This window comes from Podarcis liolepis (assembly GCF_965112155.1).
Source record: "Podarcis liolepis genome assembly, chromosome: 4".
In the NCBI taxonomy this organism is placed as follows: Eukaryota; Metazoa; Chordata; class Lepidosauria; order Squamata; family Lacertidae; genus Podarcis; species Podarcis liolepis.
The window spans coordinates 106,907,349-106,928,088 of NC_139558.1; the positions used below are offsets into that span (position 1 = coordinate 106,907,349).

General features: G+C 48.5%; 1 protein-coding gene and 1 long non-coding RNA gene across 5 annotated transcripts; one reads left to right on the forward strand and one right to left on the reverse strand.

Moving 5' to 3' along the window:
* Positions 1-3,879: 3,879 nt before the first annotated feature.
* On the forward strand, positions 3,880-17,184 carry LOC310705416. Its single transcript, XR_014525256.1, has 3 exons — positions 3,880-3,935; positions 11,130-15,512; positions 16,796-17,184. It is a non-coding gene; the product is annotated as an uncharacterized lncRNA (long non-coding RNA).
* Positions 5,639-15,215, reverse strand: LOC310705258 (uncharacterized protein; the record flags this gene model as incomplete). Of its 4 annotated transcripts, XM_083499856.1 has the most annotated exons (11): positions 5,641-5,765; positions 7,218-7,282; positions 8,116-8,208; positions 8,880-8,972; positions 9,085-9,207; positions 10,439-10,540; positions 10,635-10,751; positions 11,956-12,213; positions 12,942-13,100; positions 13,697-13,751; positions 15,123-15,215. In XM_083499856.1, 10 exons carry the CDS (start codon positions 13,749-13,751, stop codon positions 5,733-5,735), a joined length of 1,098 nt encoding a protein of 365 aa, XP_083355982.1. In that variant the 3' UTR covers positions 5,641-5,732. The 4 variants fall into 4 exon arrangements, with proteins under 4 accessions (XP_083355984.1, XP_083355983.1, XP_083355982.1 ...); XM_083499855.1 differs by lacking the exons at positions 13,697-13,751; positions 15,123-15,215 and having other exon boundaries at positions 12,942-13,176; XM_083499858.1 differs by lacking the exons at positions 9,085-9,207; positions 13,697-13,751; positions 15,123-15,215 and having other exon boundaries at positions 5,639-5,765; positions 12,942-13,176.
* Positions 17,185-20,740: the final 3,556 nt, after the last annotated feature.

Consider the following 20,740-nt stretch of genomic DNA (forward strand, 5'->3'; position numbering starts at 1 on the left):
GGTTCATTCGCAAATTCCTGCCTTGCAACGGGTTGGACTGGAAGACCCTTGGGGTCCCTTCCGGCTATATGCACCATTATATGATTCTTGGGAAAGTGCTTCAGAAAGAATAAACGGGGGGACGGGACATGTTTCTTCGAGTTAGTCGTATGATGGCTCATAGGGAAGAGAGGCTCCTTTCCCACTTTATTATTTCTTCAATCTGTGCTTGACATATTATATGTCTGCTTTTACGTGGACCCCCTCTTTCCCTTCTTGTGAAAATAATCAACCCTACTGATATTTCTTAGGTCTGTATGGGCTCTGCTGAATTTCTTCTCTGAAGAGGAGGAAGCTTCGCCTGAGGAACGGAGAAGAGGAGGTGGAGGAAAAGTCAGCTGCAGGCATGAAGGTAATAGGGGAAAAAATAGAAATACAAATTAACATATAACACTTAAGAACATTTTAAACAACCCCACTCCTGATATATCACACCCACCCAAATGGGGCTTGGCCTCGTCCCCCCTAAGCAGCACAGTAAAAATACAGTAAAGTATTTTTATTTATTTGATTGGAGCAGGGCAGCACCTCTTGGCTTCACCCATGTTGGTGAGGTTTGTCTATTTTTCCTTTTCTTATTAGGCTATCTAAAGGTGACAAAGCAATGTGTTGAAAACTTAATTTCTTCAGATGAACCATTGTTTTAACCAGGTAATTACTCAAGGCAACGATTCTTTCACCTATCAATTTATCCACATGTCAGAGCTGCCCGAGGTCCCAGCTCACAAAGGACCAACGCCGGTTCGTTGTTATATACAAAAGTCTTTATTGAAGTTCAGTTTCGCTTTCACAGCCGTAGCGCGCAGCTCTACGTCTGAAACTCTAGACCGCTGAAGCTCCGTCTGAATCTCCTCCCCCCAGACACCAGTTTAAGACTCTGGCCTTCCTCCACCTCTTCCTTTGCTCTTTCCTCCTCTGGTTCCGCCTGTCCGCTGGGGTCTTGCCCTTCCTAGACTCTTCTGACGCTGAGTCCCCTGAGTCTTCCCCCTGCCTCCGGCGGGCTTTAGGACCTGGTTCCCAATCCGGGTTTTCTGCTGTCCCACACGCCTGTACATTCAAACTTGGCGCGCGCGCGCGCCCAGCCGGCAACCTTCCTCCTGACCGTTACACTGCTCCTGTCACTGCTTCCCCCTTCGGGGGGGGGGGGCTAGCTGGACCTGACCTCCCCTCCGTTCCCCCACTCTCCGATAGAGGCGTGGTCGGCCCTGACTCATCTTCTCTCCCTGCTGGAGGAGACGCTGGCCCTGACACATGGGACTCTTCCCCCCCACTACGCTCTGGTGGGGAAGCTGGTCCTGATCTCCCGCTGCTGCTTTGGGAGTCCCCGCTGGCCCCTTGTTGCTGGTGCGACCCCCCTGGGACCCCCCTTGCCCTGACCATCGGCGCCTCCTTCTGGGAATCTTCTGGTTCGCTGGAGAAGCTCATGGAATCTCTCGGGTCACTGTCATACTCCCCTACGCTGCCCTCAGATTCTTCCCCTTCGCTCTCCATTTCCTTCCTCCCCTGTGCCTCTGTTCCTGAGCCCCTGACACCACATAATCCAAGCGGAGATTAATTAGCATCCAAAAGTGGTACACTTGCACATTACATCTTAAGATAAATGTTCTGGAAAAGGCATAGATTAAAAAAGATAATTAATTTGCAAGCAAATACTCGAATGCCCAGTGAATTAGATAGGCAGTGAGCTGGCTGATTTGTCTAATGGAGCATCCCAAAACCCAGTTTGGGTCTATAAGACTGAGTTTGCCCCTTCCCCCCAGCCTTAACGGCAACCCTCCATTGCTTTCTGTTTGATTTTTTAAACAGATACTCTGAATTGAACACCACAAGAATAAATAGGGATCAGCCCCTGCTGTAGTGGCCAGCACTAAAAGCCATTTGAGTAATTCAGATCAATAAAGTAGGAATAATTAATATTTACAAACCAGCAACTTCACACCAGTTTTGGACACTTGCAGCAACTTGCAATGTTAAGAGAGGTGCTCTAAATAAAAGCACTTTCTACATTTATGAGCCTTCAGAGTAGGCTCATGTTTTGTCCTTTGCCTGGAGGTGTAAATGTTGTTAGCATATGTGCAATCACCCCGAGAACTTCAGGCCTGCTCCTGACTGTCAAAATGCTCCTGGAGAGGCTGTAAGTAGCAGCACTTCCTCTGCTCTCAGTCAGCAAAAGAGGATGGCAAGGTGTGCTTCATGGCTTAACTTAATTTGCAGCTGCAGGAGAAGTGTGGATCCCTCAGCCATACCTAAATAGCCTTCAAAGTGCCATTTAAGAGTGCAACAGCTAGCTGTGCTGTGGACACAAAGGTTGTGAGGTTGATCCCCGTAAGGGACACCTGCAAATTCCTGCCTTGTAGCAGGTTGGACTGGATGACCCTTGGGGTCCCTTCACGATATATACTCACCCACTCACCCACCATCATATGATTCTTTGGAAAGTGCTTCAGAAAGAAGATAGAGAAATAGCATTCCTTTAAGTTAGTTGTAGTTGTTGGCATGCAGAGGGTCGCAAGGATAGCTGGCTAGCCCCAGCTGGATTGTCTCCTTCCAGCCGTCCAGCTGCGAAGATCCATCTGCCTCTGCTCCGATGTAAATCAGCGACCCAGGCTTCAAAGCCAGGGCACACTATATCAGCCGAGCGAACTGCACACACAGAATAGGCGTGAGGCTTATGGAAGCATACCACAACTATGGATTTATTAATCATAAATCGGGACAGACTCCGCTAACCCAAAAATAGTACCTCGGGTTAAGAACTTTGCTTCAGGATGAGAACAGAAATCGTGCTCCAGCGGCACGGTGGCAGCAGGAGGCCCCATTACCTAAAGTGGTACCTCAGGTTAAGAACAGTTCCAGGTTAAGAACGGACCTCCAGAACGTATTAAGTTCTTAACCCGAGGTACCACTGTACACACAACAGAAGTTCCCAGCAAATTGTGCTGGTATGTAAACAGACATGTGACATGCAACAGTTCCATGTCTGCAACTAAAGGTGGAATTTTCCAGCAGTAGATAGTCAGGCTTGGTTCCTGAAATGAGTGGGCTTCCATGCACACACTTCCAGGCAGAAGGGGTAGATGGAGAGAACGCTTTGTGTAGGGTCAGGGCAGGGTGAGAATATGTATAATCACCCTGAAGGATTCAGGGCTCCTCCTGACTGTTGAAATGCTCCCAAGGAGGATGTAAGCAGCACTTCCTCTGTTTCCAGTCAATAATAGTGAATGGCCATGTTTTCTTCATGGCTCAACTTGCAGCTCCAGGAGAGGTGTGGATCCCTGAACTATACCTAAATAGCCTTCAAAGTGCCATTTAAGAGTGCAATATTTGCTGCACAACCAAGGTTGCGGGGTTGTTCCCCATAAGGGACTCCTGCATGTTCCTGTATTGCAGCAGGTTGGACTGGATACTCTTGGGGTCCCTTCCAGAGGTTATATGCCATCATTTTTCTTTGGAAAGGGCTTCAGAAAGAAGAAACAGACATAGCGTTCCTTAAAGTTAGTTGTATGATGGGAAAGTAGCCTCACTTCCTGTGAGTTACCTTATTCCTTGCACGTTAATTTGAGCTTGGTGCCTCTTTACGCGGACCCCTCTTTCAGTTCTTCTAGAAAAAAATCGCCCCCCTGTTATTTCTCAGGTCTCTATGGGCTGTGCTGAATTCCTGCTCCCAAAAAGGGGGAGGTGAAGAAAGGGGGAAGTTTCACCTGACAAAGGGAGGGAGAAGAGGGGTCCTGCTGCTGCTGCCTTGTGGTGCGAGAGGGGGAAAGGGGGTCTTTTGACACAAGATCCAAACAGCTCCTTTAACCAAACACCTGATCCACCCAGCAGTGTGGCAGGCAAAGGGGGGAAGGAAAGCAGCTCTTAGACATCTCCATGCAGTTGCAAAAGGTGGGTTGCCTGTATGGGCTCTGCTTTATTCCTTAATGTTGAATGCTACATCTGCCTAAGTCCACTTCCATCCACTGGAAAAGATTCTTAGTAGTAAGGAGTAAAGGGAACGGTGGGAAATACCTAGTTATTTCTATAAATTGGTAAGACCGCACAGTCCCTACACCTCCACAAGGCCTGGTCCTTTTAAGAGGTGCAGACTGCCTTCTCCAAAGGTGGATTTCAGCTCAAACAGCTGGTTGAAAAGTTTCTTTTCCTATCCTCACACCAGTAACCCTGGCAACCTCCCAGAAACAGTCTCTATTCCTCGATGGTCAGGGAGATTGCACGGTATCTCAAAAAATTGAAACCTTAGCATTTAGTAATGTCTTAATACAGTTTTGGGATATGTGTGTGTGTGTGCGTGTGTGTGTCAGCCCTTAAAAATCAACTGTGCAGTGTGGCTCACAGCAGGGGCAAAGCAAAGATTTAAGAGTGTCACCAGCTATGCACATTCGCGTACACACATATAGGCTGGGAGCCCTTATGCCACAAGACCAAGTGGGCTGAGCCCCTGTAACAGGGGCTAAAACCAAAAGCCAGTTGAATCATTTACATTTACAAATCCTGGCACGTATGTGTGTGTTTTGGAAATTTGTAGCAGTTTGTAATGTTAAGAGAGATGTTCTGAAGAAGAGAACTTTATACACTCATGAGCATTCCCTTAACGTAGGCTCATTTTTTCCCCTTTTTCTGGAGGTATAAATGTTCTTAGCATATGTGCAATCACCCCGAAGGCTTCAGGCCTCTTTCTGACTGTTGAAATGCTCCTGGGGAGTCTGTAAGCAGCACCTCCTCTGCTCTAAGTCAGCAAAAGGAGATGGCAAGGTGTGCTTAATGGTGTAACTTGCACCTGTAGTTTAAATTGCCTCAAAAGTGGCATTTAATAGGGCAACAATGACAGCACAACCAAGCTTGGTGGTTGTTCTCTTGCATATTCCTGCCTTTCAGTGGGTTGGACTGGATGACCCTTGGGGTCCCTTCCAATATAGATATATACACCATCATATGATTCTTTGGAATGTGCTTAGGAGGTTAGGGTTGGGGTTAGGGTTAGGGTTGGGTTAGGGTTAGAGGGTTAGGTTTAGAGGGTTAGGGGTTGGGGTCAGGGTTGGGGTCAGGGTTAGAGGGTCAGGGTTAGGTTTTAGGGTTAGAGTTGGGGGTTGGGGTTAGGGTTAGTGTTAGGAAGGTCCCATTTTCCTTTAGGACGTCCCTATTTTCGTGGGAGAATGGTTGGAGATGGACTAGGATGTCCCAATTTTCATCAGGGTAATATCAGAGATGTGACAGGATGTCCCTATTTTCACTGGAGAAGTGTTGGAGGAGATTGACTATCTATGGAATCATAGTTGTTTGCATATATGAGATCTCTGAGTATAGGGTGGTTTATCAATTCAATAAATAATAATAATAATATCATAGACATCTTTTATTTTTCTTCGTTCCCTTTCCATTCTCCTTTGATTTCCTTCTGTCGAAATATTCTCATAATAATAATAATAATAATAATAATAATAATAATAATAATAATATAATAATAATAATTTTATTTCTATCCCGCCCTCCCCAGCCAAAGCTGGGCTCAAAAGCAGAATCAATGTGTGCTTTTGAGGCGCCAACAGGATGCTTCTCCCGCCCAGCTGGATAAAAGCAGCCTGTTTAAAAAAGGTAAAAAAAGAAGACAGGTGAATCGTAGAATATTTTTATTGGCACTCTGAGTTCGGTTTGCAGAGGGCATGGAAAGATCTGGCGAGATGCAGGAATTCGGCTCAGAGGAGCTGGAAGGTCCCGTTCTGGATGGCCTGCAATAATAATAATTTATTTATTTATTTATTTATACCCCACCCATCTGGCTGGGTTTCCCCAGCAAGGAAAAGGAAAGGGACCCTTTGGACTCGGTTCAAGCTGAGAGACATTCCAGGTGAAATCGCCTTCCTTGTAATAATAATGATAATAATAATTTTTATTTCTACCCTGCCCTTCCCAGCCAAGGTTGGGCTCAGGGCGGCTAAAAAGCAATCATAAAAACAAGTTGAATGAATACAAGTGTCAGAGCTGCTTCCAGATCCTAGCTCACAGAGGATCACGCTAGCCAGCGGTCACTTGTAAAAGTCTTTTATTGAGTTACAGTTTCCATTCTCAAGCTGCTGCGCGCAGCTCTACGTCTTAAGGGTTAGACCGGCGAAGCTCCGTCTGAGTCTCCGCACCCTGTGCACCAGCTTACTAACCTAGCCCTGCTCCACCTTTTCCGCCTGACCATTCTTCTCTGGGTCCCTCTGCCCCCCGGGGTCTCTTCCTTCCGGGATTCTTCTGACGCTGACCCCCCGGACCCTCCTGTCTCCTTGCGCCGGGCTTTAGGACCTGGCTCCCTTTCCGGGCTGCTTACTGCGCCACCTTCCTGTGCATTTGAACTTGGCGTGCGCGCCCAACCTTCCACTTTCCGTCTGACCGTTTCTTCGCTCCCCGATGGAGGTGTGGCCACTCCTGACTCGTGCCCTCCCTCCTGTTGTGAGCTGCCAGCGCTTGATACCTGGTGCCCTTCCTCTCCCCTGCTCTCTGTTGGTGACGCTGGTCCCGATTTCCAACTGCTCCCCTCTGAGCCCCCTCTGGCCCTTTCTTCCTGGGGTGTCCCCCTAGGCTCCCCCCTTGCCCTGGCCACTGGTGCTCCTTTCTGTGAATCTTCTGATTCACTGGAAAGACTCGGAGATCTCGGGTCGTCGTCATCACTCATCTTTTCTTCTGCCTCCTCCCCCTCGCTCTCTGTTTCCTCCCTTGCCCTCGCCTCTGCTCCTGAACCCCTGACAACAAGTTAAAAACAAGATGGAAAATACGACATTAAAATATTGAAATATCTCCTTGGAGGAGAAGTGGAGGAGTTTGGATTGGATATCCCGCTTGAGGAGTCTCAAAGCGGCTCGCAATCTCCTTTCCCTTCCTTCCCACAACAAACACTCTGTGAGGTGAGTAAGGCCGAGAGACTTCAGAGAAGTTGACCAGCCCAAGGTCACCCAGCAGCTGCGTGTGGAGGAGCGGAGACTCGAACCCAGTTCCCCAGATTACGAGCCCACCACTGTTCCACACTGGAGGTTTCGAAGCCTAGGTTGGGGTCCCATCCAGCTCAACGTTTCTAGGATTCCATGTTGAGACTTCTGCCCCAAATGGGGGTTGGGATAAATGACCCTTGGGTCCCTTCCATGAGTATTCTTGGTCATCCAGCCAAAAAAAGGCCATCCTTTTTGGCAACCCGATCGTACCTTCTTCCAGTTTTCCCTTCTGGAGGTTCGGTCCTCGTCCGTCCTCCTCTTTATATCGGCGCAATCTGCAAACACAACCACAACTTTGAGATTCCCGCCTTTCAGTCGGGTCCCTGACAGCTCTCATTCTAGGATTATACAGTTCCTCCTGTGGCTAGAGGCCCATATGATTGATTGATTGATTGATCGATTGATTGACGTGAACCGAAGGGTCCGCTGGAGGAGGTTAGGCAAGGAACTGGGCGAAACGGAGGCTTCAGTGCAGGAATCTCTTCTTTTTCCCCCCAATTTTTTTTTATTGGTTTTCACAACATTATAAACAAACCAACACAATAGACAAACAAACATAAATCATAGCCTTATTGAAAATTACACTGATTAACATTGTTAAGTGATGTCCTCGCTTCCCCTTGGTTGAATTTCATTGCATGTCCTTTGAATGGTTTTCCAAATCACAGTTCTTCTAAAATTCAACTTAAACATTAACATCCTTAAATCTTCACATTATGAAATTAAACATATGAATTCATCACTTAGCGTAAATAAAATCCTAAGCCAATTAAGTATCTGCAAGCTGTTTTCAGTTAATTTAACTTAACAGAGTTAACTAAGACCTAACTGGAAGAGCCTGCCACCAGGAGGAGGAGAAGTATCAGGAAGATTGGATTAAATTTAACTTAAGTAATCATTCAATTTAATCCACTCTTCCTGATACTCCTCCTCCTCCTGGTCACAGACTCTTCTGGTTAGGTCGGCTAGCTCTGAAAAATCCATCATCTTCAGTGCAGGAATCTCAACACAGAATCATACAATGGCAGATCTGGGACCCCCAAAGGTCATCCAGTCCAACCCGCAGCAAGGCCAAACCTGCCCCATCTACAATGGCGGAGTTACTTACGGACGGCAACAATTGCTGCAAAGGGGAGGAAGTACATCCCAGCAGTTCCTGCAACAACAGGCGTCAGGTCCACTGGTGCAGCGCATCCTTGCTCTGTGAAGAAAACAACAGCCAGGCCAAAGTTTTAAGATATTTTTAACCCCCCCCCCAACCAGGACTTTAGGGGCAGCAGAATCAGCTGGGAAGAGAGAAGAGGAGTGCAGGGTATGTATAATAATAATAATAATAATAATAATTATTTTAGGTTGGGTGTCCTTGCTTCTCCTGCTTTTGTAGGTTTCGCGGTATTTGCGCATGGTGATCTGTTGTTATTTTTATTGATTATTGTAAACATTGTGATTATAGTTTTGAGACTTGTGGGTGTAGGGCGGTATACCCATTGAATAAGAAATAATAATTATTATTTCGTTTTCCATATGGTACCATATTTTTGGCTCCATAAGATACACTTTTTTCTTCCTATAAAGTAAAGGGAAATGTCTGTGCATCTTAAGGAGTGAATGTGTGGTCCCTAGAGCTGAATTGCCCAAGGGCCAAAAGCATGGTGATCTGTTGTTATTTTTATTGATTATTGTAGTCATTGTGATTATAGTTTTGAGAGTTGCGGGTATAGGGCAGTATAGCCATTGAATAACTAATAATAATTATTATTTCATTTGCCATATTATCTGTTTTTCTACGTTGTGAGCCAATCCGTGCCAAATCCCCCCACATTTCAGACAACATCAAATGACATAGAAATTTCAGCCGCCTGCCAGTCTCACCTTCCAACTTCACCACCTGCCGGATGAGGAGGCTGCACGTCACAGCGACCAAGATCACCCCCGTCGGGGTGCTGAAGTCCACCAGCCGCTGAGCTGCAGGAGAAGAAAGAGGAGGGAATTGAGAACCCGTGGCAAGAATCAAGAACCCGGAAGAGACCCAAAAGCTCTGGAGGGTGGAGAACGCCACCCAGCCCCACTGACCGACCTGCCGGGTCGGTGATCTGGTGGATCATGTCCATCTTGAAGGCAACGGTGCCCACGACAAGCAGGGTGACCATCGCGACGTAGATGAGGAGGAACAGAGGCAGGATGAGGGCGGCCGAGAGTCCTGGAGAGGAAGGGCGATGGTGGGACGGTCAAGTTGGACGGGACCCCCGTGTCCAACCCCCTGAAAGGCTCCTAGTCCTCCTGGGGAGGAAGGGCGATGGTGGGCCGGTCCAGTTGGACGGGACCCCCGTGTCCAACCCCCTAAAAGGCACCTAGTCTTACTAGATCCTTCCAAAGGAAAATCAGACTTTTTTAAAGGCTGTCCATTCCTTTTAGCCCAGTATTCCTTTAAGCTCAGTATTATGCGGATGAGACCCAGCTCTACCTCTCTTTCCAATGGGAACCAGCGAAGGTTTTGTGTGAGTGCCTGGAGACGGTTGGAGGCTAACAGATGGGGGAGGTTGAATCCTGACAAGATGAGGTTGAATCCTGACAAGGCAGAAGGACTGTTTTGGGGGGACAGGAGGCGGGCAGGTGTGGAGGACTCCCTGGGCCTGAATGGGGTAAATGTGCCCCCGAAGGACCAGGTGCGCAGCCTGGGAGTCATTCTGGACTCACAGGTGTCCATGGAGGTGCAGGTCCATTCTGTGTCTGTTTACCAGCTCCATCTGGGATGCAGGATGAGACCCTACCTGCCCAGAGTGGTGCATGCTCTGGTTATCTCCCGCTTGGACTACTGCAATGCGCTCTACGAGGGGCTACCTTTGAAGGTGACCTGGAAACAACAACTAATCCAGAATGTGGCAGCTAGACTGGGGACTGCGAGCGGCCATCTTGAAAGACCTACATTGGCTCCCAGTACGTTTCCGAGCACAATTCAAAGGGTTGGTGCTGACCTTGAAAGCCCTAAACGGCCTCAAAGGTCCAGTAGACCTGAAGGAGCGTCTCCACCCCCATTGTTCAGCCCGGACGCCAGGGTCCACTTCCGAGGGCCTTCTGGCGGTTCCCTTGCTGCGAGAAGCCGAGTTGTAGGGAACCAGGCACAGGGCCTTCTCGGTGGTGGCGCCTGCCCTGCGGAACTCCCTCCCACCAGATGTCCAAGAGAAAAAGAACTACCCGAGTTTGAGAAGACATCTGAAGGCAGCCCTGTTTAGGGAAGCTTTTAATGTTTAATTGGTTATTGTATTTTAGTGTTTTGTTGGAAGCCGCCCCGTGTGGCTGGGGAAACCCTGCCAGATGGGCAGGGTATAAATACTAAATTATTATTATTATTATTATTATTATTATTATTATTATTATTATTATGGCAAATTAGCTTCTTCCTCTTCTCCGAAAACCCCTTCCCGCCTCACCTTGATCATAGCTCCACAGGATCAGGGCCACGAAGGCAAGGGCCGAAGCCAAGCCTGTCAGTCCGTTGACGTAGATGCTGAGCCACTTCCAGGCCTTCCCTCCTGGGGAGCGAGATGGGAGTCAAGAGGGTGGTAGCACCTAAGGGTGGTAACCCATAGATCATCCAGTCCAACCCGCGGCAAAAAAGATACTCACGGATCTGGAGCTTATGGGGCTGACACAATGGCAAGAGGATCCCCCATCCGGAGAAAGCAGCACTCACCAGGGCTGAGGCGGAGAGCTGGAAGGACACCCCCAGCATCATGGAGATCCCTGCAGGATGGAGCCCGTTGGGGAGAGGAGACATCAAGCACCTCAGGGAGGAATTCCAATGTTCCTCTTCCCCCCTCCAGAAGTGTCAACTGGGTGCCATGGCCCTGGCACCGAAATTTGGAGGTGCCCAGACCCTCCATGGGAATGTTGTGGGCGCTCAGGCACCCATGCCTCTCTCCTCTCTCCCATCCCAGGTACGCCCATGGTGACATTGCCTGGGGTTGTACTGGATGACCCTGGGGGTCCTTTCCGAATCTATCCTATCATTATTTGGAGGTTTTTCAGTGGGGTCCCATCCAACTCTACCATTCCCTGGAAAGATGGAGTCAGAGTTTGCTTTCGCTTTCCCCTCTCTTCCAACCAGGTCTGCTTCTGAAGCCGCAGAATTATTGGGCCTCTTTCGCCGGAGAAATGTTGGTGGGAATCATAGACCCATTGATGGGGAAGGGATCCCATGGTCGTGTAGCAAGGCAAGGCAAGACCACTCCCAGAAACATCATTCCTACATCGCAGAAGGGGTGTAACCTAAGACCACCCCTCAGATACATCATACCTACATCACAGAAAAGGCGGTCTAAAACAGAAATTTTGAATGTTGTTTTTCTCCTGTCCTTTATCTCCTGTCTGGTAGGTTACTTGATTGGATTTCCTGGGGAGCCTGGCCAGTCATACCTACATCACAGAAAAGGCAGTCTACAGCAGAAATCTGAGTGCATTGTTTATCTCGTCTGACAGGTTACCTGTTTAATGGTCACTTGATTGGATTGCCTGGGGAGCCGGGCTAGTTTTTGTAATGTTAAATACTTAGTTCCTGGGCCACGTCACAGGCTCACACCCTATTCATATCTTAAATGTGCCCTTAAGACCGGACTTGTGAGACAATGGGGAGGTTTCCCACTTTGACATTGCCGAGAAAACATTTGCTCAGTTTAGGAATCAAAATGGTTCCAGGAGGGTCTTCCTGTGCTGATCTTGGTTGGTACGCTTAGGAACATTACCATATATCTAAGACCGTAAAATTCCTATCACAGTTGAAACACAGTCAACAAAATGCTTTCCTTGCTGACCCAGATGGCTGACTCTAGATTTGTTCTAATTCCTCATAGCAATCCCCCCTGATCACTACAGGGCGAAACGTGGCAACAGGGGAGAGGAGAGGGCCTGGATTCTTCTGTTTTGTGCCCCCCACTTGGCGTCTACTCACCTGGCGTCACGTCCAGCTGGGGCGACTCCTTCCAGCCCCGGCGGTTGCTGGCATTGCAGGAGTACGAGCCGCAGTGGGACGTCTCCACCCCGGAGAGGAGGAGGAGATGAACGTCATCCCTTTGTCCACCGGAGAGTGGTTTCCCGTCCCTTTTCCATTCGACGGCCTCCACTGTGCCGCTCTGCACCCAGCAGGACAAGCGGACACTGGGATTTTGCGGAGAAGGCTCTCTGCGGACGACCGGCTGGGCAGGAGGCTCTGAAAACGGGGGAAAGAACCCCAAAGCTGGAAGGGACCCTGAGGGTCATCCAGACCAACCCCCAGCAAGGCGGGAACCTTTTGCCCCAAAGAATGCAATCCTGGCTCGGAAGAGAGCGTTTTGTCCTGTTTGCCCTGCTGTTTTTGACCTTTTGGAGTTCATGCCTCCCTGGACTGGCAGCATTCTTTCTCCGGCTCACCTGTGGAACTCACTGACACTGGGGTCGCTGTGCGTGAAGGGGGGGGGATTTCTCCTTCCCGCCTCGTTTTTGGCGCCTGTTCAAATGTGGGTGGCCCGGCCTGCATCTCCTATTTTATTTCTCATTATTAATACCTGTAATAACAATTTACTAAATGTATATTAGGATGTGCCTGGGGAGGGAAGAACAAGATTAACATATTTAATAATATTTTGTGGTCCTTTCCCGCATTCTTCCCGGCCCCTTAAAGTGTGGCGGCTCTTAAAGAGGACCCCTAGGTTACACTTTCCTGCCAACCTAGCAGTTCGAAAGCACGTCTAACTGCAAGTAGATCAATAGGTCCCGCTCCGGCGGGAAGGTCAACGGCGTTTCTGTGCGCTGTGCTGGTTTGACAGAAGCGGCTTAGTCATGCTGGCCACATATCCGGAAGCTGTATGCCGGCCAATAAAGCAAGATGCACGCTGCAACCCCAGAGTCTGCCGTGACTGGACCTAATGGTCAGGGGACCTTTACGTAGGTGACACTTACCAAGGTCTTCCAGGGGATCTGGGAATCCCGCGTGCCACTGCAGGACGCCCCCCGACGAATTTGTTCTCCCCGGAGCAGGCAGCCCATGGTTGGACGTGTTTTCGGGAGCAGGGAGCAGGAAAGGGGAGCTGGCAGCAACTTTGGCCAGCCAGAGCAGCACTGCAGAGAAACGGATGCAGAATCCTAGCCGAGGGTCACCTAGTCCTGCCCCCGGCAAGTCCAAACGTAGAAGCATAGAACTGGATTGGGACCCTGAGGGTCATCCAGCTCAACCCCCTGCAACGCATCCTGTCCATTGGTCTGGGATGGAAGAGCGGAGATGGCTGCCTAGCGGTGGGTTGGGATGGATGACCCTTTGGGGTCCCTTTCAGCTCGAGCTCTGGAAGTTTAGGGAAGCTTTTAATGTTTAATCGATTATGGTATTTTAGTGTTTTGTTGGAAGCCGCCCAGAGTGGCTGGGGAAACCCATGGGGTATACATAATAAATTATATTATTATTATTATAAGTGGCGGCTTGGAGAACGTTGGCCTTGGCGTGACGCGGAGCCACGAATCCAGGCTAGTGGGGGGACTGGATCTCTGAAGGATCCTCTCCTGACCGCAAATTACATCTCTCTTTCCGCTCTGGCGCATCTAGGCAACCCACCAGAGTGGAAAACTGGACTGTGTCCAAATTGGAAATGTACACAGCCAGACGGGAGAAACGTACACAGTCCAGAGTCCGGCCGCGAGCCGGATGCTGTGCAAACGGTTACCTGGCGCCAGCAAGCCACTTGCTGCCATCTGTCTGGGGAAGAAGCAAATCTTCATCTGTGGAGAGAAAGCAGAGGGAGAATGAGAAAAGGGACCCTGAGGGTCATCCAGACCAACCCGCTGTGATACAGGAAGATGCTGCTGTCTCTCGAACCTGCAACCTCGGTGTTCTCAGCAGCTATGAATATGAATCCTTGGCGTTCTCTCTCCAGCTACCTATGGATCCCAATCACGAGAAGCGCTGGGAATGGCTCCATGCACCCAGCCCCCCTTCTTTCTGTGGCTGCCCTTCAGAACTAATGGGCATTGGGGTTCCCTTGTAGGAAGTAGAAGAAAGGCGTCTGCAACACGGGCCTAAATGAGAGATGCCAAAATGAGAGATCCAAAGGACAAGACTATATTTTTATTTTAATACATAAAAGTTTAGATTGCCACCATCCATCTAATAGGTCTGTACTCTGTCTCTCCTGGTCTCCCAATTTCTCCTTCTCTTGCTGCATATGCCATTTTTATTTTGTATTCCATCACTTCTTGGTCTCCCCATTTCTCTTGCTGAATATCCTTACCCTCTCTCAGCCATGCCGAATATCCTAATTTCTTTTCGCTACTGTTCTGCGTTCAAGTCCTACTTGCCCGTTCCCCCGCTGTTATATATTTCAAATGCTTTGCAAAAGGGTTTCCGCTCCTCTGGGTCCCTAATTTTGGTCATCATATCAGTTTATTCTCTTATTGGTTGATATTTCTCTGTCTCATAGATCTCTAGCGTGGCTTGTAAGGGCAGGAAAACGCGAGGCGGATTTAGAATAGCAAAAAGCAGAAAGATGTTACAGATAACTAGGGTGTGGTCTTTTTGGTGGGGGAGATTCTAGGTTTGTCATATTTTATTATGTATTTTGTGGGTTTTGTGTTCTGGTTTTCTTTGGCGAGCTGCCTTGAGCAGTATATAAAGCCAATAAATAACACATAGTTGCCATCAAAATTATTCCACCCACCCACCCATTGCAAATCAGGCTTCTCAAAATTTAGAGACTTTCAGCTGTTTGCAAGGAGCAAACCGCTCCAAAGCACAGCGGATGTTTGAAGTGGTCCCCCCAAAATTCATCTGAAAATGCAACATATTGTGAGACTGGAGAAGCCCAGAGAAGTTGCATTTTCAACTGAATTTTCCCTGATTTGTAAGGGGTGTGCGTGGAATAATTTCAGCGCAAATTGCCAGGGAGTCAGTGGATCAATTCAATGTAATCTTGATGGCTGTTATTCTTGTTCAAGGATGACGATGATTAAAGCATGCAAACTTTGGAAAATGAAATAAATCACATTATTTACCTCTCCGGCAAATGAAATAAATCACATTATTTACCTCTCCGGCAAACGAAATAAAACACATTATTTACCTCTCCGGCAAACGAAATAAATCACATTATTTACCTCTCTGGATGATCCTGAGTCCTGGGGGTAAAATCACTGGGTGGCAGAGCTGGAGGGAAGCGTTTTGACGCTTCCCATCCAGCTGGCAGGCGAGCAAAATGGACAGGAAATGGACAGAAAAAGCCTGCCTCCTCTTTGTTTCTCTGGGAATGTTCTCAAGTGACTCCAAGGCGGTTTTGAATGCCACTCACAAAGACGCTTCAGCCCATTTTCCAGACAAATCCTCATTCCTTTCATTACTATTAGGCTTTTCAATTTAAAAAAACAACAACAAAACAACCAGAAGCATTTTACTTGGTCAGGACATTAATAGGCAAGATGTCAAATTGTTTTTCTATGGAACAACTGCGGCAAGAGTATTGTGAGCCCAGAAATGAAAGCAAACAGTCTGTGAGCACCTAGAAAGGAATGCTGTGATCACCAATAGCATGGATTTCTGAAAAATAAGTCATGTCAGACTAACCTGATCTCATTTTTTGACAGAATTACAAGCCTGGTAGATGAAGGGAACGCAGTGGATGTAGCCTACCTTGATTTCAGCAATGCATTTGACAAGGTGCCCCATGATATTCTTGTAAAGAAGCTGGTAAAATGCGGTCTTGACTATGCTACCACTCAGTGGATTTGTAACTGGCTGACTGACCAAACCCAAAGGGTGCTCATCAATGGTTCCTCTTCATCCTGGAGAAGAGTGACTAGTGGGGTGCCACAGGGTTCTGTCTTGGGCCCGGTCTTATTCAACATCTTTATCAACGACTTGGATGATGGACTCAAGGGCATCCTGATCAAATTTGCAGATGACACCAAACTGGGAGGGGTGGCTAACACCCCAGAGGACAGGATCACACTTCAAAACGACCTTGACAGATTAGAGAACTGGGCCAAAACAAACAAGATGAATTTTAACAGGGAGAAATGTAAAGTATTGCACTTGGGCAAAAAAAATGAGAGGCACAAATACAAGATGGGGGACACCTGGCTTGAGAGCAGTACATGTGAAAAGGATCTAGGAGTCTTGGTTGACCAGAAACTTGACATGAGCCAACAGTGTGACGTGGCAGCTAAAAAAGCCAATGCAATTCTGGGCTGCATCAATAGGAGTATAGCATCTAGATCAAGGGAAGTAATAGTGCCACTGTATTCTGCTCTGGTCAGACCTCACCTGGAGTACTGTGTCCAGTTCTGGGCACCACAATTCAAGAAGGACACTGACAAACTGGAACGTGTCCAGAGGAGGGCAACCAAAATGGTCAAAGGCCTGGAAACGATGCCTTATGAGGAATGGCTAAGGGAGCTGGGCATGTTTAGCTTGGAGAAGAGGAGGCTAAGGGGTGATATGATAGCCATGTTCAAATATATAAAAGGATGTCACATAGAGGAGGGAGAAAGGTTGTTTTCTGCTGCTCCAGAGAAGCGGACACGGAGCAATGGATCCAAACTACAAGAAAGAAGATTCCACCTAAACATTAGGAAGAACTTCCTGACAGTAAGAGCTGTTTGACGGTGGAATTTGCTGCCAAGGAGTGTGGTGGAGTCTCCTTATTTGGAGGTCTTTAAGCAGAGGCTTGACAACCATATGTCAGGAGTGCTCTGATGGTGTTTCCTGCTTGGCAGGGGGTTGGACTCGATGGCCCTTGTGGTCTCTTCCAACTCTATGATTCTATGATTCTAAGATGAATTTCCGCCAAAAGAAGAATGGCAGACAAAATTGATGGACTCTGCAGAATTGGACAAAAGGACAGGAAGGATTCGAAACTGCAAGACCAGAGATTGACAGAAGATTGGAAGAAGTATATGAATTATTTGAAGAGCAACTGTAATCGACAAATTATGCTAGAAGTTTTGTAAGGAGAGATATACGAAGTGCTACAAAGTAGAAAAAGATAGAAATCTTGGTTATGAGTAATAGGGAAGATAAGAAATGTATCCTGAGAAATTAGATTGGAAAATTTTCAGACAGGATTGATGGAAGTCAAAAATTGAAATAAGATCTCAAAGGATGTTTAATTATTGTTGAAAATGATATATTAAAAAAACTAATAAAAATTAATATATTAAAAAATGATCACTTATTCTTCCTGCATTGCTGTGGGTGGGACTAGATGACCACGGGACCCATTCAAACGCGATTTCTGCCCGGATGCCTGGGTCCACTTCCGAGGGCCTTCTGGCAGTTCCCTCGCTGCAAGAAGCTGAGTTGCAGGGAACCAGGCCGAGGGCCTTCTCGGTGGTGGTGCCTGTCTTGTGGAACTCCCTCCCACCAGATGTCCGAGAGAAAAAAGAATTACCTGACTTTGAGAAGACATCTTAAGGCAGCCCTGTTTGGGGAAGCTCTGAATGTTGAATCTGTTCTTGTATTTGAGCGTTTTGTTGGAAGTCACCCCGAGTGGCTGGGGAAACCTTGCCAGATGGGCAGGTATAAATTAATAATAATTTTAAAAATTAAAGTATTGTCAGAGCTGCTTGAAGATCCTAGCTCACAGAGGATCACGCTAGCCAGCGATCATTAAGTAAAAGTCTTTATTGAGTTACAGTTTCCATTCTCACGCTGCTGCGCGCAACTCTACGTCTAGTAGCTAGATCGGCGAAGCTCCGTCTGAGTCTCCGCCCCGTGTGCACCAACTTAATATCCTAGCCCGGCTCCACCTTTTCCGCCTGACTGTCCTCCTCTGGGTCCCTCTACCCCCCGGGGTCTCTTCCTTCTGGGATTCTTCTGACGCTGACCCCCCGGACCCTCCTGTCTCCTTGCGCCGGGCTTTAGGACCTGGCTCCCTTTCCGGGCTGCTTACTGCGCCACCTTCCTCTGCATTTGAACTTGGCGCGCGCGCCCAACCTTCCACTTTCCGCTTAGCCGTTTCTTCGCTCCCCGATGGAGGTGTGGCCACTCCTGACTCGTGCCCTCCCTCCTGTGGTGAGCTGCCAGCGCTTGCCCCCTGGCTCCTTTCCTCTTCCCTGCTCTCTGGCGGTGACGCTGGTCCCGATTTCCAACTGCTCTCCTCTGAGTCCCCTCTGGCTCTATCTTCCTGGGGTGCCCCCCTAGACTCCCCCCTTGCCCTGGCCACTGGTGCTCCTTTCTGTGAATCCTCTGATTCACTGGAAAGACTCGGAGATCTCGGGTCGTCGTCATCACTCATCTTTTCTTCTGCCTCCTCCCCTTCGCTCTCTGTTTCCTCCCTTGCCCTTGCCTCTGCTCCTAAACCCCTGACAAGTATGAATAATAATAATTATTTAAGCTGCAAATTAACCCTGAAATGCAGAGATGGGACCCCCAGAGGCATCTAGACAGACCCCTGAAATGCAGAGATGGGACCCCCAGAGGCATCTAGTCTGACCCCTGAAATGCAAAAATCTAGTCTAGGCCCCGCTGCCCTCAACCAACATGGCAGCGGCAGTGCCTCTTCCACACTTTCTTCCCCCCTCCGGCCTGTTTCCGTCTTTCCAGTCCTGTTGCCTTCTTCCAAAATGGCCGCCGTAGGAACCCCCTCACTCGCACACACCCAATAATTATCTCTGCAGCGATAGGTCAGGTTTTCGGCCAATCCCAAGTCGGGTTGTGGGTGGGTCCAGCAGTTTTGCGCTTTTTCTCACAGCTGTTTCTCAGCTGCTTCCCACACCCTGGGCGCGAAGGAAGTTTTGCCATGTTTTTAATACTGGGAAACAGCAATAAATGATTATTAGCATTACTTTTTAAATCATCATCATTATTAGAAAAGGGTTAGGGAAGTTTGTAATATAGTATGTGTCAGAGCTGCCCTAGGTCCCAGCTCACAAAGGACCAACGCCAGTTCGTTGTTTTATACAAAAGTCTTTATTGAAGTTCAGTTTCGCTTTCACAGCCGTAGCGCGCAGCTCTACGTCTGAAACTCTAGACCGCTGAAGCTCCGTCTGAATCTCCTCCCCCCAGACACCAGTTTAAGACTCTGGCCTTGCTCCACCCTTGTGGTTCATTCACAGATTCCTGCCTTGCAACGGGTTGGACTGGAAGACCCTTGGGGTCCCATCTGGCTATATGCACCATTATATGATTCTTGGGAAAGTGCTTCAGAAAGAATAAACGGGGGGAGGGGAACATGTTTCTTCGAGTTAGTCGTATGATGGCTCATAGGGAAGAGAGGCTCCTTTCCCACTTTATTATTTCTTCAATCTGTGCTTGACATATTATATGTCTGCTTTTACGTGGACCCCCTCTTTCCCTTCTTGTGAAAATAATCAACCCTACTGATATTTCTTAGGTCTGTATGGGCTCTGCTGAATTTCTTCTCTGAAGAGGAGGAAGCTTCGCCTGAGGAACGGAGAAGAGGAGGTGGAGGAAAAGTCAGCTGCAGGCATGAAGGTAATAGGGGAAAAAATAGAAATACAAATTAACATATAACACTTAAGAACATTTTAAACAACCCCACTCCTGATATATCACACCCACCCAAATGGGGCTTGGCCTCGTCCCCCCTAAGCAGCACAGTAAAAATACAGTAAAGTATTTTTATTTATTTGATTGGAGCAGGGCAGCACCTCTTGGCTTCACCCATGTTGGTGAGGTTTGTCTATTTTTCCTTTTCTTATTAGGCTATCTAAAGGTGACAAAGCAATGTGTTGAAAACTTAATTTCTTCAGATGAACCATTGTTTTAACCAGGTAATTACTCAAGGCAACGATTCTTTCACCTATCAATTTATCCACATGTCAGAGCTGCCCGAGGTCCCAGCTCACAAAGGACCAACGCCGGTTCGTTGTTATATACAAAAGTCTTTATTGAAGTTCAGTTTCGCTTTCACAGCCGTAGCGCGCAGCTCTACGTCTGAAACTCTAGACCGCTGAAGCTCCGTCTGAATCTCCTCCCCCCAGACACCAGTTTAAGACTCTGGCCTTCCTCCACCTCTTCCTTTGCTCTTTCCTCCTCTGGTTCCGCCTGTCCGCTGGGGTCTTGCCCTTCCTAGACTCTTCTGACGCTGAGTCCCCTGAGTCTTCCCCCTGCCTCCGGCGGGCTTTAGGACCTGGTTCCCAATCCGGGTTTTCTGCTGTCCCACACGCCTGTACATTCAAACTTGGCGCGCGCGCGCGCCCAGCCGGCAACCTTCCTCCTGACCGTTACACTGCTCCTGTCACTGCTTCCCCCTTCGGGGGGGGGGGGGCTAGCTGGACCTGACCTCCCCTCCGTTCCCCCACTCTCCGATAGAGGCGTGGTCGGCCCTGACTCATCTTCTCTCCCTGCTGGAGGAGACGCTGGCCCTGACACATGGGACTCTTCCCCCCCACTACGCTCTGGTGGGGAAGCTGGTCCTGATCTCCCGCTGCTGCTTTGGGAGTCCCCGCTGGCCCCTTGTTGCTGGTGCGACCCCCCTGGGACCCCCCTTGCCCTGACCATCGGCGCCTCCTTCTGGGAATCTCCTGATTCGCTGGAGAAGCTCATGGAATCTCTCGGATCACTGTCATACTCCCCTACGCTGCCCTCAGATTCTTCCCCTTCGCTCTCCATTTCCTCTCTCCCCTGTGCCTCCGTCCCTGAGCCCCTGACATCCATCCCCCCTCGAAGCCCCCCTTCCCCCTCCCCCTCTTTGGGTGCGGGTTCCGGGTGCTCCAGTGCTGTGGGGGTGAGTGCGGGATACCGTTCTTTCCCCCTG